The sequence below is a fragment of the Ovis canadensis genome, chromosome 12 (assembly GCF_042477335.2).
Source record: "Ovis canadensis isolate MfBH-ARS-UI-01 breed Bighorn chromosome 12, ARS-UI_OviCan_v2, whole genome shotgun sequence".
In the NCBI taxonomy this organism is placed as follows: domain Eukaryota; kingdom Metazoa; phylum Chordata; class Mammalia; order Artiodactyla; family Bovidae; genus Ovis; species Ovis canadensis.
The window spans coordinates 13890823-13906707 of NC_091256.1; the positions used below are offsets into that span (position 1 = coordinate 13890823).

At 38.9% G+C, this 15885-nt stretch overlaps 1 protein-coding gene across 6 annotated transcripts in view; it reads right to left on the reverse strand.

Annotated features, from left to right (window-relative positions):
- Positions 1–15885, reverse strand: part of RBBP5 (RB binding protein 5, histone lysine methyltransferase complex subunit) — a 42110-nt gene that overhangs the window by 20655 nt on the left and 5570 nt on the right. For all 6 annotated transcript variants that reach the window (XM_069544501.1, XM_069544504.1, XM_069544500.1 and 3 more), the window contains exons 2-3: positions 3729–3754; positions 2746–2918 (exon numbers count right to left, since the gene is read on the reverse strand). In XM_069544501.1, coding sequence (XP_069400602.1) covers positions 2746–2888 — 143 coding nt within the window. In that variant the 5' untranslated portion in view covers positions 2889–2918; positions 3729–3754. The remainder of the gene's footprint in view (positions 1–2745; positions 2919–3728; positions 3755–15885) is intronic.

A 15885-nucleotide genomic window follows, 5' to 3' on the forward strand; every position in this document is an offset into this window, starting at 1 on the left:
GTTACGATGCACACATACCAAGTAACACTATACATATGTACACACGCACACATATATATCAGCACAGAAAATCATCTACCATACAGTAAGCGGAAGAGGAAGCTATAAAACAATGTTTCCATTAAAAAATACACATTTACTTGTGTGTGTATATTTTTATACATGTGAGAGATACAGACAGATCTTACAGCTAAAAGATACATTTCTTTCTCTAATTTGGGCTTCCCTGGGGGCTCAGATGGTAAAGAATCTGCCTGCAGTGCGGGACACCTGGGTTCGATTCCTGGGCTGGGACAACGCCCTGGAGGACAGTGTGGCAACCCACTCCAGTATTCTTGCCTGTGGAAACCTCAAGGAGTAGACAAGGGGCTTTCATTTTTTACTCTATATACTCATATATTGTTTGAATGGTTTAAAGTTCTTAATAATCAAGTTTTGTGACAAAGAATCTTCACTAAGATATCCCACTCACCAAACAAGTACCCATGCGTCTACTGTATGCCAGGCATAAAGCTAGAAGCTGGGACATGGCAGACAAGGAGCACGTATCCACACCCCTTACCACATTCCAGGGCAGACACTCATGAAATAACCATGTGCAGTACAGTGCAACAGGAGACACAGAACTCTGGCTCACTGCGTCTGCCTCAAATCCTACACTAACGCCTCCATCCCAGCAGCAAACCTAAGGGTCATCAGCTTACCTTCTCTCCTTCACTCACACCCCTCCTCTCATCAACGCCTATGCCCTCTAATTTCTACCATCTCTCACATCTGTGCCGTTCAGCTGTATTCCTGGTGCATCCATCCTCGTCCTCTCTAACCCAGACCACGGCACTCCTCTTTTCGTTTGCCATCCTCTTTGCCACATGCTGCTCTAGAGATCCTTCTAAAATGAAAAGCTCTTCGTGTCACCTTTCCTCCTACAGAGCTTTAATGGCTGCACAGTACCACCAGGATAAGACCTACGTGCTCCTCGGAGCGCAGCTCACCTTGGCAGCTGCCCTACCACATCGTCCGCAGCACAATCCAGCGATCTGAGCCACTGCGGTTCCTCCTGTTACCATGCTCGTACCGAGTGACGTGCTTTTGTCTGTGCAGAGCTGTCTGCCTGGAATACAACTGGGAAACACCCACTCATCTGACAAGTCTGAGGTTGGACATCACCTTATCTTTGAAGCCTTTTCTGACCACTATTCTTCCCCAATACAACTGATTATTTCCTCCTTTGCACTTTTGCCTCCACTAAATTTCAAACGTAGTTCTTATGTAGGACCTACAAACCTTTAGTACTTGTTTTTGTCTCCCCCAAACCCTAACTTTTACCCTAAATGCTTAAAACAATATCTGGCACATAATTCACGTTCAATGTTTGCGGAAGAAATGATTGTATGAGAGAAAGACTTCTATGTGCAAAGACACTGACTAAATACTACATAGCAGAGAAACAAAAAATGGTTAAGCAAATCATGGTTGATCTACCAGAAGATACATAGCCATTAAAAAAAGTTTTTAAAGGCTACACAAGCAGGAAAACGTCTGGTGTTAACAAGGAAAAAAGCAAAATGTAAAACATGGCACACAAACTTTGCTTTTAAAAAATATATAGTAACAAATCAAAATATTTATAGTAGTTATATCTGGGTGGTAAGACTATGGAAGATAAGTCTTTCTCCTTTGTACTGCATTTGTATTTTCTTTAATTTTCTAATTATTATTTTATAATAAAAATATGAATAATTTAAGTGGCAGCACTTTTAAAATTAGATTGTGATGATAGCTGCACAACTCTGAAAATATAAAAAAATGAAATGTACATTTTAGTTGGATGGATGTTACAGCATGTGAATTATACATATCTTAATAAAGCTGATAAAAATATACGTATCTACTTAAATCTTTATTGCAAAAGCACAATAATAAAAAAGAAATAAAATGCAAAAGAACTAGAAAGGGCTTAAGAAATTATACAGGCCAGTTCTCTCATTTTACATTTTTTTTTTTTTTTCATTTTACATTTTAGAGAAAGTTCTGGCCAAAGCTGCTAGTTCATTAGTGGCCAATCCTAGACTGGGATTCATGCCTCCTCCCAAACCAGCGCTTTACAATACCACTGCCACTTATATTTAGGCCAAAGGAAGTATGTTAGCTTAATAACTCTAGACCAGATAGGGTGTTTTTGATCCCAAGCTCATTTAAAAGAAGTGTTGCCCCAAAATAAAATTTTCGGAAAGAAATAGTCCCTGAGAATAAGAATAAAATCAAAGGGAATTTATTTAATACCAGATTTCAGCTCAATATTTTTGATAGAAAGCCTTAATAACTACAATTCAATGAAGGAACAGGCATGTTTGTGACCACTACAACTGCTGTAATTCAAGGACAGGACAAGCTGGACACCTGAACTTTCAAGCTTCCCTCCTAACCAAGATTTTCCTATTCTAAATGAAAAGGTCCGTATCACAAATAAGACCACAGCTGCAATCTGCAAATGTCTCACTTCAGTGCTGCAGTATTCTCAGACAGAGCCTGGCGCTGATCCACAGTGCAATGGATTTCTCCCCACAGAAGTGTTCAACATCAGCATGAGTTCAACCTTTCTACAAGCTATGAGAAATTATGCTACTAATGGCCAAATACTCGGAACTTTAAATATTAAAATTCATCTAATGAGACTGGCAATTACACAGTTACAATTCACCCCAATTCAATCCATATTTAATACTCAAACTTTAAACTCCTTACCATAAAGAGCAGACTGGGTGAATGTGTGCGCTGATTATCTTAGCAATGCCTCTCGTCAGGAAATCCCAGATGACGATTCGACCGTCATTACAGCCAACTGCGAGCAGGGTGCCCCACCTGTTAAAGGTGCAAGTCAGGGCCATGCTGATACAATCCAAAGTCCCATCAGCCTCCTAAAAATTAAAGCGAAGGCAAGAAACAGACAGTGATTCCCAGATATCCAAACCATTTCTTAAAAGCTTCTCCAACATCTATAATACTTCTTTTGAATTTAAACTATGATATATACCAAAATAATCTATGTGTGTTCTTTTATTTATTAAATTAACCAAAATGGAGAAATACTTATAAAAACTAAAAGAGAATTGTTAGAAACAGATGTGACCAATCCTTTATATTACTACTATGACTTTATACAAATTCTCCAGGAGGCAATTAGGCAAAATAAACCAGGATTCACTAAGAGTCATCTTACTGATCAAGCAATCAGAGTTCTTGAAATTTATTCCAAGAAAGACAATCTATTAATAAAACAAAACCCCTAGGAAAATCAAATAAATTTATAATATCAAGCCATTTAAAAAATCCAAGTATTACAAAATATTTTTACATTTTAAAAAGTAAAGCACACTTACAGTATACATATTAATATGTAAAAACACTGATCAAAACTATAAAAACACACAAAAAACACATTTTCATACAGGTGACAGGTTTGTGAAAAATGCTTTAATCAAAGTCTTTTTTAAATTTAAAGGGAAATGAACTATAAGATTTACAACATTGAGATTTCCAACCAATATGGACTGTCCACTTTCCACCCTGTTCAAAATTAAACTTTAGTTATTTTTTCAGCAAAAGATCATCACACTTAATGCTTCTATTATCAAAGAAAAAGAAGATGAAAATGTAGTCTTCACTCTACTTAAACATAAAAGCTAGCAAGTTACCATGTTTCTAAAATCACAATATTATGCTCTTACCTCTGGATAATTCTGCCCAAAGGACTCTGCAACAAAAGAAAGAAAGAGCTGATGGAACATGTGCAACGTCCAGGAACCCTACAGCTCCCCGTGTACAGAGCGGCCTGCAGAGTGCGGGTGGGGACCTGGGGCTTGTGCAGGGGCTCCCTGAGGTCACACTGATTTTCATTATCATACCAGCATGGCACTTGCCTTTTTACTCTCATTATCTCATAAGTTTACAGATAAGTTCTACTGATGCTATTCAAGCTGTGAAACACTGTGAATACAGAATCCAGACAACTTCTATCCAGGCAAACATTAAACAGGATTGTAAGAATGCAAAACAATACCTCTCTTCTCACTGAATATTTTGTTTGAAAATAGTTATTTTTCATTAAAATGTTTTTAATGTAAACATTTAATGGTGTGTTTTACAGTTACTTTTATATAACAAACTTTAAAAGCTCAAATCAGTCAAGTTATCTTAAATCTCAACTACTCTCTTAAACCCTTCACTAACAGCAGTCAACCAACAGGATTCATCTCCAGTCCAAACAATAGCACTTAGGCTATAACATAATTTGGTAGTTGGTTAAACACAAAATTCTCTATATTGATTTCTTCAGCAAATAACATTTTGATACACACATCTCTGAATGTCTTTCCTATATTAAATTTGGCATTTACACATTAGTGTATTTTTTCTAAAAACTGTTTATTACTCATGTGTAAATGGCAAAATTACATTTGCTGTGGTTTTTCCAGTAGTCATGAATGGATGTGAGAGTTGCATTAAAAAGAGAGGTGAGTGTCCAAGAACTGATGCTTTTGAACTGTGGTGCTGGAGAAGACCCTTGAGAGTCCCCTGGACTGAAACGAGATCTAACTAGTCAGTCCTAAAGGAAATCAACCCTGAATATTCACTGGAAGGACTGATGCTGAAGCTGAAACTCCAATACTTTGGACACCTGATGCGAAGAGCTGACTCATCTGAAAAGACCCTGATGCTGGGAAAGATTGAAGGTGGGAGGAGAAGGGGACGACAGAGGATGGTTGGATGGCATCACAGACTCAATGGACATAAGTCTGAGTAAACTCTGGGAGTTGGTGATGGACAGGGAGGCTTGACGTGCTGCAGTCCATGGGGTCGCAAAGAGCGGGACGCAACTGAGCGACTGAACTGAACTGAATAAACTCAACTGAATAACATTTTGAGCTACAGTACGATGATACTGCTTGTCAGAAGTTTAATGCAGCAACATCTTTATCAATATTTACTTATGTTATTACCTAAATATTTTATTACAGTGATATTTAAACTATACTCTTAGAACTATAGCTCCAAGAAAGCAGTTTACATTTAGGATATCCAAGTAAGATTCCATTAAAAAAAAAAAAAAGACTACTATTTTTAGTTTTTGACCATATGATCCAGCAATTTCACTCCTGAGTATATATTTGAAGAAAATGAAAACACTAACTCAAAAAGATTCATGCAACCTAATGTTCATAGCAGCATTATTTATAATAGTCAAGATAACAGAAGCAACCTATCTGCCCATCAACAGATGAACGTGTAAAGCAGCTACGGCAAGTGTGCATATATATGGATGTGTGTGTATGTATATACATATATATTTACATAACTGATAATATACTTCTCAGGCATAAAAAAGAATGAGATGCTGCCATTTGTTACCAGTGGAGAGAGAGAGGGACAGAGGACAGGGAGAGAGGTACAGACTATTATGCATAAAATAAACAAACTCTAAAGATATATTGTACAGCATGGGGAATATAACCAACACTTTATAATAACTTTAAATGGAGTATAATCTATAAAAACATTGAATCACTATGTCGTATACCTGAAACTAACTCATGTTTTAAATCAACTGTACTTCAATTTTTTAAAAAAGACGTCTGATTTTTAAACATCTGAAAATAAATTTTACTACATTTTATCCTTTATAAAAATTAATAGAAATCCAAACAATGAAAACATTAAAACTAGTCAAAAGAAATCAGGCCTTAAAATTAAGAAAACTAAAAGACAAGTATGAAGCTGAACAACTGCCCCCCGCCAAGAAAGGCGATCATTTTGATTTATCTAATACTTTAGTGTGATTGCATTCAAATATTAAAGACAACAATGAAATGAAAAGCTGAAACCAGATCAAGATAGGCTTTTTTTGAAAAAATCTTTTTAAAATTACTGAAGTAATACATGTAAGTAATACAAATATGTGTAATTAAAAAATGATGGTTTCCTCCTTGCAACCCCCCAATTCAATTCCTGGGTCAGGGAGATCTGCTGGAGAAGGGATAGGCTACCCACTCCAGTATTCCTGGGCTTCCCTTGTGGCTCAGCTGGCAAAGAATCCACCTGCAATGCGGGAGACATGGGTTTGATCTCTGGGTTGGGAAGATCCCCGGGAGAAGGGAATGGGTACCACTCCAGTATTCTGGCCTGGAGAATTCCATGGAGTCACAAAGAGTCGGACACGACTGAGCGACTTTCACTCCCACTCACCAAGGTAAAAGCTTCCATATATTTCTGTATGCTTATAGAAATATTAACATATTTAAGGTTTCCTAAATAAAATACTATTAGGTTGGTGCAAAAGTAACTGCAGTTTAGAATTGCTGAACCTTGCATTTGGTACTGGAATACATTCTTAAATATGGTTATGGTATACATCATTTTAATGCACACTTCTTGTTTTGTTTGTTGCTAATGACTTATCACTTGCTATTTTATATTTATTTTAAACTTGGGAAATGATGCTAGACAAAAAGTAAATTCTAGCAATTTTCTCATTCAAGTTCATAAAGCAGCAAAGACAACTCACAACATCAACAGTCCATTTGGCCCAGGAACTACTGGCGGACATACAATGCCAGCGGTGCTTTAAGAAGTTTTGCAAAGGAAGATGAGAGCCTTGAAGATGAGGAGCACAGTGGCGGGCCACTGGAAGCTGACAAGCACCGATTCAGAGGATCATCGAAGCTGAAGTTGCCAAAGAGCTTGACAATGAGTCGTCCAGCATTTGAAGTGAACAGGAAAGATAAAACGGCTTGACAAGATTCTTGCAGCCTCATAAGAGGACTGCAAATAAAATACAATCACTTTGCTGTCTTCTCTTACTCTACACAACAAACCATTTCTCGAACTGTGATGTGCAATAAAAAGTGGATTTCACAGGACGACGGGCAACGGTCAGGCTGGACTGAGAAGCAGCTCCAAAGCACTTCCCAAGGCCAACCTGCACCCAAAGAGGTCATGGCCGCTGTCTGGTTGTCTCCTGCCCCTCTGATCCACTGCAGCTTTCTGAATCCTGGGGAAGCCATCACATCTGAGAAGTGTGCTCAGCAAATCCACGAGACGCACCAGACACTCCAAGCTGGAAGCTGGCACTGGTCAACAGAAAGGACCCAATTCTTCTCCATGACAAGGCTTGATCGCACATCACACAACCAACGCTTCAAAAGCTGAATGAATTGGGCTACAAAGCTTTGCCTCATCAGTCATATTCACCAACTTCCCACCAACCCACTACCACTTCTGCAAGTATCTGAACAACTTTTTGCAGGGAAAACACTTCCACAACCAGCAGGAGGCAGAAAAAGCTTTCCAAGAGTCCATCAAATACCAAAGCATGGATTTTTACGCCACAGGAATAAACAATCTTATTTCTCATTGGCAAAACTGTGATTGTAATGGTTCCTATTTTGATTAATAAAGATGTATTTGAGCCTAGTTATAATGATTTAAACTTCACGGTCTGAAATCGCAATTACATTTGTACCAACCTAATACACATAATATATGTATTATATTAATATGCATTATGAACAAGAGAAGACTTTATACATGGACATCACCAGATGGCCAACACCGAAATCAGATTAATTATATTCTTTGCAGCCAAAGATGGAGAAGCTCTATACATTCAGTAAAAACAAGACCAGGAACTAACTGTGTCTCAGATCATGAACTCCTTATTGCCAAATTCAGGCTTAAACTGGATAAAGTGGGGAAAACCACTACACCATTCAGGTTTGACCTAAATCAAATCCCTTATGATTATACAATGGAAGTGAGAAATAGATTTAAGGGACTAGATCTGATAGAGTGCCTGATGAACTATGGACAGAGGTTCGTGACATTGTACAGGAGACAGGGATCAAGACCTTCCCCATGGAAAAGAAATGCAAAAAAGCAAAATGGCTGTCTGAGGAGGGCTTACAAATAGCTGTGAAAAGAAGAGAAGCAAAAAAACAAAGGAGAAAAGGAAACATATACCACTTTGAATGCACAGTTCCAAAGAATAGCAAGGAGAGATAAGAAAGCCTTCCTCAGCGATCAATGCGAAGAAATAGAGGAAAACAGTAGAATGGGAAAGACTAGAGATCTCTTCAAGAAAATCAGAGCTACCAAGGGAACATTTCATGCACAGATGGGCTCAATAAAGGACAGAAATGGTCTGGACCTAACAGAAGCAGAAGATATTAAGAAGAGGTAGCAAGAATACACAGAAGAACTGTACAAAAAAGATCTTCACGACTCAGATAATCACGATAGTGTCATCACTACCTAGAGCCAGACATCCTGGAATGTGAAGTCAAGTGGGCCTTAGAAAGCATCACTGCGAACAAAGCTAGTGGAGGTGATGGAATTCCAGTGGAGCTATTTCAAATCCTGGAAGATGATGCTGTGAAAGTGCTGCACTCAATAGGCCAGCAAATTTGGAAAACTCAGCAGTGGCCACAGGACTGGAAAAGGTCAGGTTTCATTCCAATCCCAAAGAAAGGCAATGCCAAAGAATGCTCAAACTACCACACAATTGCACTCATCTCACATGCTAGTAAAGTAATGCTCAAAATTCTCCAAGCCAGGCTTCAGCAATACGTGAACTATGAACTTCCAGATGTTCAAGCTGGTTTTAGAAAAGGCAGACGAACCAGAGATCAAATTGCCAACATCTGCTGGATCATGGAAAAAGCAAGAGAGTTCCAGAAAAACATCTATTTCTGCTTTATTGACTATGCCAAAGCCTTTGACTGTGTGGATCACAATAAACTGGAAAATTCTGAAAGAGATGGGAATATCAGACCACCTGACCTGCCTCCTGAAAAACCTGTATGCAGGTCAGGTAGCAACAGTTAGAACTGGACACGGAACAATAGACTGGTTCCAAATAGGAAAAGGAGTCCGTCAAGGCTGTATATTGTCACCCTGCTTATTAAACTTACATGCAGGGTACATCATGAGAAACGCTGGGCTGGAAGAAGCACAAGCTGGAATCAAGACTGCCGGGAGAAATATCAATAACCTCAGATATGCAGATGACACCACCCTTATGGCAGAAAGTGAAGAGGAACTCAAAATCCTCTTGATGAAAGCGAAACAGAGAGTGAAAAAGTGGGCTTAAAGCTCAACATTCAGAAAATGAAGATCATGGCATCCAGTCCCATCACTTCATGGGAAATAGATGGGGAAACAGTGGGAACAGTGTCAGACTTTATTTTGGGGGGCTCCAAAATCACTGCAGATGGTGATTGCAGCCATGAAATTAAAAGAACCTGACTCCTTGGAAGAAAAGTTATGACCAACCTAGATAGCATATTGAAAAGCAGAGACCTTACTTTGCCAACAAAGGTCCATCTAGTCAAGGCTATGGTTTTCCAGTGGTCATGTGTGGATGTGAGAGTTGGACTGTGAAGAAAGCTGAGCGCCGAAGAATTGATGCTTTTGAACTGTGGTGTTGGACAGGACTCTTGAGAGTCCCTTGGACTGTAAGGAGATCCAACCAGATCATCCTAAAGGTAATCAGTCCTGGGTGTCCATTGGAAGGTCTAATGTTGAAGCTGAAACTCCAATACTTTGCCCACCTCACGCGAAGAGTTGACTCACTGGAAAAGACCCTGATGCTTAGAAAGATTGAAGGCAGGAGGAGAAGGGGATGACAGAAGATAAGATGGTTGGATGGCAAAACTGACTTGATGGAAATGAGTCTGAACAAGCTCTAGGAGTTGGTGATGGACAGGGAGGCCTGGCGTGCTGCAGCTCATGGAGTTGCAAAGAATCCAACAAGACTGAGCGACTGAACTGAACCGATGAACAAAATATCCTATGTATCTTTCCAAAGCAATAATAGAGATCTATATTTACATGATTAAGAGAAAAAAGGAATAGTCATTTAAAAATTAAAAATAACACAGAAAACCACAATCTTCAAATATGAAGCCCTCAGGAAGGAGCAGAGCATAACTGGCTGTGTTCAGAGAAAGGAAAGCCATATTCAAGATTCTGAAAGGACTTCCCTTGGGGTCCCGTGATGCTGACTCAGCGCTTCCACTGCAGGGGGCATAGGTCCCTCCCCTGGTCCTGGAACTGACATCCTGAAAGCCACGCAGCGTGGTCAGAAACAACAACAAAAAAGACTCCGAGAGAATCCAGAACCCTCGGGCCATCTTAACGTATGATCATGCTTCAGATGACTCCTGATTTCCTACTTCTGTTTCATGCACCGGATGGCTTTTCCCCCCTTTTAGAATGTCTGTGCGCTAAGTCACTTCAGTCATATCCAACTCTTTGCGACTCTATGGACTGCAGCCCGCGATGCTCCTCTCATCCATGGGATTCTCCAGGCAAGAAGACTGGATCCGTCTCCAGGGGATCTTCCCAGCCCAGGGATACACTGCATTGGCAGGCAGGCTCTTCACTACTAGCGCTACCTGGGAAGCCTTTTTGAGGGTCATCCTAGTTAACAGGATGATAACGAGGCATCTAAAGGAACACAAAGAGAAAGTGACATATAAAAACACCAAGTTCATCTGGGCCATTCTGGGTGAGGAGCCTGAGCAAGAATTTGTCAAGCAGCGTTATGGCAGCACAAAGCCACTTCCCCAGAGGTTTAAGGCCATTTTTACATTCTCCATCTCCCACCATCTAACATTTAACATTCTGTTCTGATCAGATTCTTGGGCTTGGTTTTAAAAACTATGGAGCTCAGGAAAAAAGATGCCCAAATATAGCTGCCAAGGAGAAATAAACCCTAGTCGGATTTAACTTCATAATATACTTGATAATTCAGAAAACATGAATGACTCTTACAACAAAAGACATATTTCCAAAACTGATTACAGAAGAAAAATTCTTGACTGGATCAATGAGGAAAGAACACACTTAAATGTTGTTAAAGACCTGTCATTAAAATAAAAAGTTTTTCAATGTTTGATATTAAGAAAAGGACAGCAGGCCCATATGTTTAGGAGCCATATGGTTTTTTCTAATGGTTTATTCCTCCTAAATCTCAAGGCACAAATAATTATAATGTTATTCAAGCTATCTCTAAGCAGAAAAAATACAGAGTAGTGTCTTACAAAACCAACACAACTAATAACAAAATCTGATACAGACAGGTGGAAAAGAAAACAAGTTGCCGGGGGGCCAGCATGAGGAATTCCGCCCATGGCAAAGGTCATGAGGAAGGAGGCTTGGCATACGCAAAGGCGTGATCAAGCCTCAGGAAACCCCCTGTTCCCGATCATCTAACCCCAAAGCCAGAGTCTGTTTTATGCTCTCACCTACACCTCTGACTTTACGGGGGGCTCTCCCCCATAACCGTTTCTCTCGGAGAAGGAGTAGACGTGCAGCTCCAAGGCAATAAAAATTCTTGGGCGTGACAAGAGTGTTTCAGCTTACGGACTCCTCTGAAGGTTATCTAGCCCACCTGTATAGGTTTGTCCGGCCACATGTGATTGTTGAGATGTTTTAGACTTATTAAAGGCGAATTATTTTGGGGAGTTAGAAATTATTACTATAATGGGTTGGTTAGGAATTATTTGGTGAAGGGTTCTTCATTTGTTGTGTCAATAATTGCTGCTAATTCCCTGCTCTGGGTGGGACAAGGATGTCTCAGGTCAAACCTCTCTGCTGACAGACTAGCTTGTGTGACAGGATTATCCATACTGCTGCCACTAGGCACAAGATTGTTTACTACCTCTCAACTGTAAACAGCACAGAGAGTTTTGGAGTATTTTGAGAGTCTTAATTAGCATAGGACTTTTTCTTCTTGTTGAGTCAATGATTGCCGCCAGGCCTCCATATCCTTAGGCACCTGGGAATATATTAATCAATGTATTTGGAATATAGCAAAGGAAATATAGTAGTTTTTGATGTTAGCAATACTAGACTTTTTGAGTTAATGGATTTTCTCTTTTGTAATAGATCACTGTACTTTGTTATATATCACTGTGTCCTTGCTATGTAAAAATGTAACTTTATCATATCTTAAGACTAAATAGATCTTAAGAGGAGCATTGGTGAAAGGATTTTCATTTGTTGGGCTGATGTTTGCTGCTAAATCTCCATGTTCCCTACCCTTATAATGAATATAACTAGCATATAGGAAGAAATAAGTATTAACCTTTAAGCATATAGGAGAAATAAGTATTAACCTTTAAGACTAATCATGTTAACCTTGGGTTAAATAAACTCCTTTCTTGATTGTAACTCACTACACCCTCACCCTATAGGAATGTAACTTTATTTGGAGGGTGGTGCCTGGTTTAAGAACAAACACCCTTGGAAGAAATAAGTTTTTTGGTTATCAGAAAGAAAGGATCATAAAATGTCAGCAGGTCTCACTCATGGCCAGAAGATGATGTAATATCCCTAAGACCTTTTTTATACATTTATGTGAAGCACCTGATTTTGATAAAGGTCAGGACTGCTGACCCCCACGTGACTCTGTATTCATCCCTATGTGTAACAAAAGGTATATAAGCAAACCCCAAAATAAAGACATCGGATCAGTTTCCGGAAAGACTGATTCCCCCATGTCGCTTCTTTCTTGCTCCCGTTTTTCTGGCTGAATTCCCATCTGGAGCATGGATGCTATTCCACGTAATCCAAGTTATTCAGCCTCCTTTTCTCCACTAATCTTCCTACTACACTATCCATTTCTAATCTCTCTATATCTGTGATTAAATATGTATTTTTCCAAAGACGCCGACTCCTTCCCCCCACCTTCGAATCACCCTGGATCCACCGGGGCTGGACCCCGGCAACAAGTCTCTTTCACTTAAGAACATAAATGGTACAAGGTTTATGAATCACCTATAAATTCCACAGAAAAGTAATTTCTAGCAATGTAAATAACTATAATCAAATTCTAAACACAAAAAATCTGGAGTTTATTATTCTACCATATAGGAAGGCATAATGGTACACAGCAAGGGGAGCGGGGCCGGGGAGGAACAGGCCCATCAAACTCACTCCAAAGGAACAGCAGCAGCACAACGTGGTCGAATGTATGTCTTAGACATACATAATGTCTAAGTCATACAGTCCTATGAGTAGATATTGAAAAACAAATTTGCTAAAACTCAGTAGCTCATTCTAATAATAGCCAATGGAATAAGAAAATGAAACAATTGGTTTAAACATTAATATAGGAAATAACACTATTTCTCTTTTCTGGCATCACTATCTAAAAAACAGAAGAAATGTTAATTTAAAAAACCACCACCAAATTAGTAAGAAAATAAGGCAAAGTGGTTTTATATCCGGAAAACATTCAAACGTTAATAGCTTTTCTCTACATTGGCAATTAATATCCAGAAATGAAAATGAAGGGGAAAATTCCATTCACAGTGGTTACAAACATACATATTTAAGGGAAAATGTAATAAGACATACCATGTATAAAGAAGAAAACTATAAAATCTTAGTTAAGACTGTAAAATATGAATAAGTGAAAAGGCAATCTACAATGCATTCTGGGATAGAAAAGCTTTGGCTTTCTCCAAAAACTAATAAATTTTATGCAATTCCAGATGGATTAAAGACAAATGTAGAAGCAATTCTAAATGAACTGCAAGGCTGCTGGTATATGATAAAAATGACATTTCAATTTAGTGGAGAATTTATTTTATATGGATGGACAACTAACTATCCATCTGAGAGAAAAAACAGCTCCGATTCCTCTCTCATATCACATATAAAAATAAATTTCAGAAATTAAAATCAGAAATCTTAGAAAAAAATTTGAGAGATTCCATGTATAATATAGGGTGGAGAAGACCTTAACAAAATTAGAAAACCAAAAGAGAGAGAGAAATACATCTGATTATATAAAAACTGGAACGTTTTACATGGAACAAGTTTCCATAAACAAAAGATTTACAAAAACTGGCAATGTAGATGACGGACAAGAGTTGGTATCTATACTATAAAGCAAGTCTATACAACAATAAGGAAAAACAATCAGAAAAAAGGCTAAAGGATATGAATAAACAAGAAGAAATAAGAGGGCCTCTAAACAAAGGAAAACATCAAGTTCAGAGAAGTGTAAATCAAGTGAAAAATGAGGTGCCACTTTCATCCATCAGACGGGAAAATTTAGAGACAGAGCACTTGCTGGGGGCGGAAATGTGAATAAAGGAATACTTTCAGTCACCGTCTATATAAAAATGGGAATTGTTACAGCCATTTGGAAAAGGACTCTGACAGCATCTATTAAAAGCAAAAATATCCCTCATCTCAATAATCCTACAACTGGAAACCGAAACACAACAATGGTACATAAGGACAAGGGTTTTTAAAGTATTGCTCTTGATTGCAAAAAAAAAACAAACCCCAAAACCAACTCCTGCCCGCCAACTGGAAACAAGGTAAACGCCTGTTATCATTAGTGGAATGAATGAGCTGCTGTACTCAAAGACGGACTGCTGTCGCGCTGTCACTAAGTCGTGTCCAACTCTTTTGTGAACCGCCAGGCTCCTCGGTCCATGGGACTTCCCAGGGAAATATGGATAAATTACACTAATTCTCTTGAAAACTTTGATTTGTGCTACTGAAGGGAAAAAAGACACAAAGTATATATAATTCAATCTCATTTTCCTGGTAACGTGTATATACACACAACAGGCAGAGAGAAAAACATGGAAGGAGATACATGGGATTATCAACAAAGGAAGGAGGAGGCAGGGGGAAAAAAGACCACCTATAAAAAAATAAACATTTATCGTGCATTCTCTGGTGGCTCAGCAGTTAGGACTCCACACCTCACGCTTAGGACATAAACTTGATCCCTGGCCGGGAATGAAGATCCCACATGCCACGGCAAATAAAGACATGAGCAAATAAATAAGCACTTATAGTTAAAATTCTGTACCATGAGCATGTATCTAACACGAATGCATTAAAAATCATTAGCTCTGTCATCTCCTAACGTGTAGGAACAGGCTTCCCCGGGTCAGTGTTAAAGAGTCTGCCTGCAAATGCAGGGGACGTGCGTTTGATCGCTGGGTTGGAAAGATCCCCCAGAGAAGGAAATGGCAACCCCTTCCAGTATCCTGGCCTGGAGAATTCCATGGACGGAGGAGCCTGGTGGGCTACAGTCGATGGGGTCACAGAGGCAGAAATGATTTAGCGACTAAACACTACAACTGTTTGCACTGCTGTGATAAATATTTACAGTATATGTTAATTTGAAAAGCATAAAGAAATTTAATGAGTTTTCTAGACGTGAACTCATGCTGGCTTATCATTTCTTTCAAGTGCTCAAACTTGCATTTATCATTAGCAGCTACCCTTACTAAATGCTTGTGTTTGTCAAACTCTACTAAGATTTTCAGTATGCTGTCTCATTCAATCCTCTCCATTCACTATTAAGTGAGTACTATCATAATCCATTTCACAGCTAAATTAAAACTGGCAAAACTGGAACCTGGCCAAGAAACCTGGTGCACTATAATCTAGAAACTTGCCCAAATTTGACCTCAAGGTTACTAGTCTATGATTTAGAAACCTCACCTGTCCTTTATTACAAAGTCAGAATTTTGCCCATCTCCTTTATTTCTGCATGTCTTTTCTCTCCCCAAGACACAAAGATCCTCAACATTATTTCACATGCAAGTTCCTTCAAGGCCAAGGAATGTAATTCAACCAAGAGAAGTGAGCTAAGTGACCTACCGAAATCTCTCCCTGTGAAGGACTTTCCTTTGCAATGTCCAGTAATCACTTCATTTGCCCTGCTGCCCCCCATCCTCCTTGCCTTCACACTCCACATAATGAAGCCGCCTCATCTGTACAGTATTGGCCTTTGATCACATTAGCTTTCCTGAAACTTTTCTTTTTAATTATTACCTACAATTTTTCTTT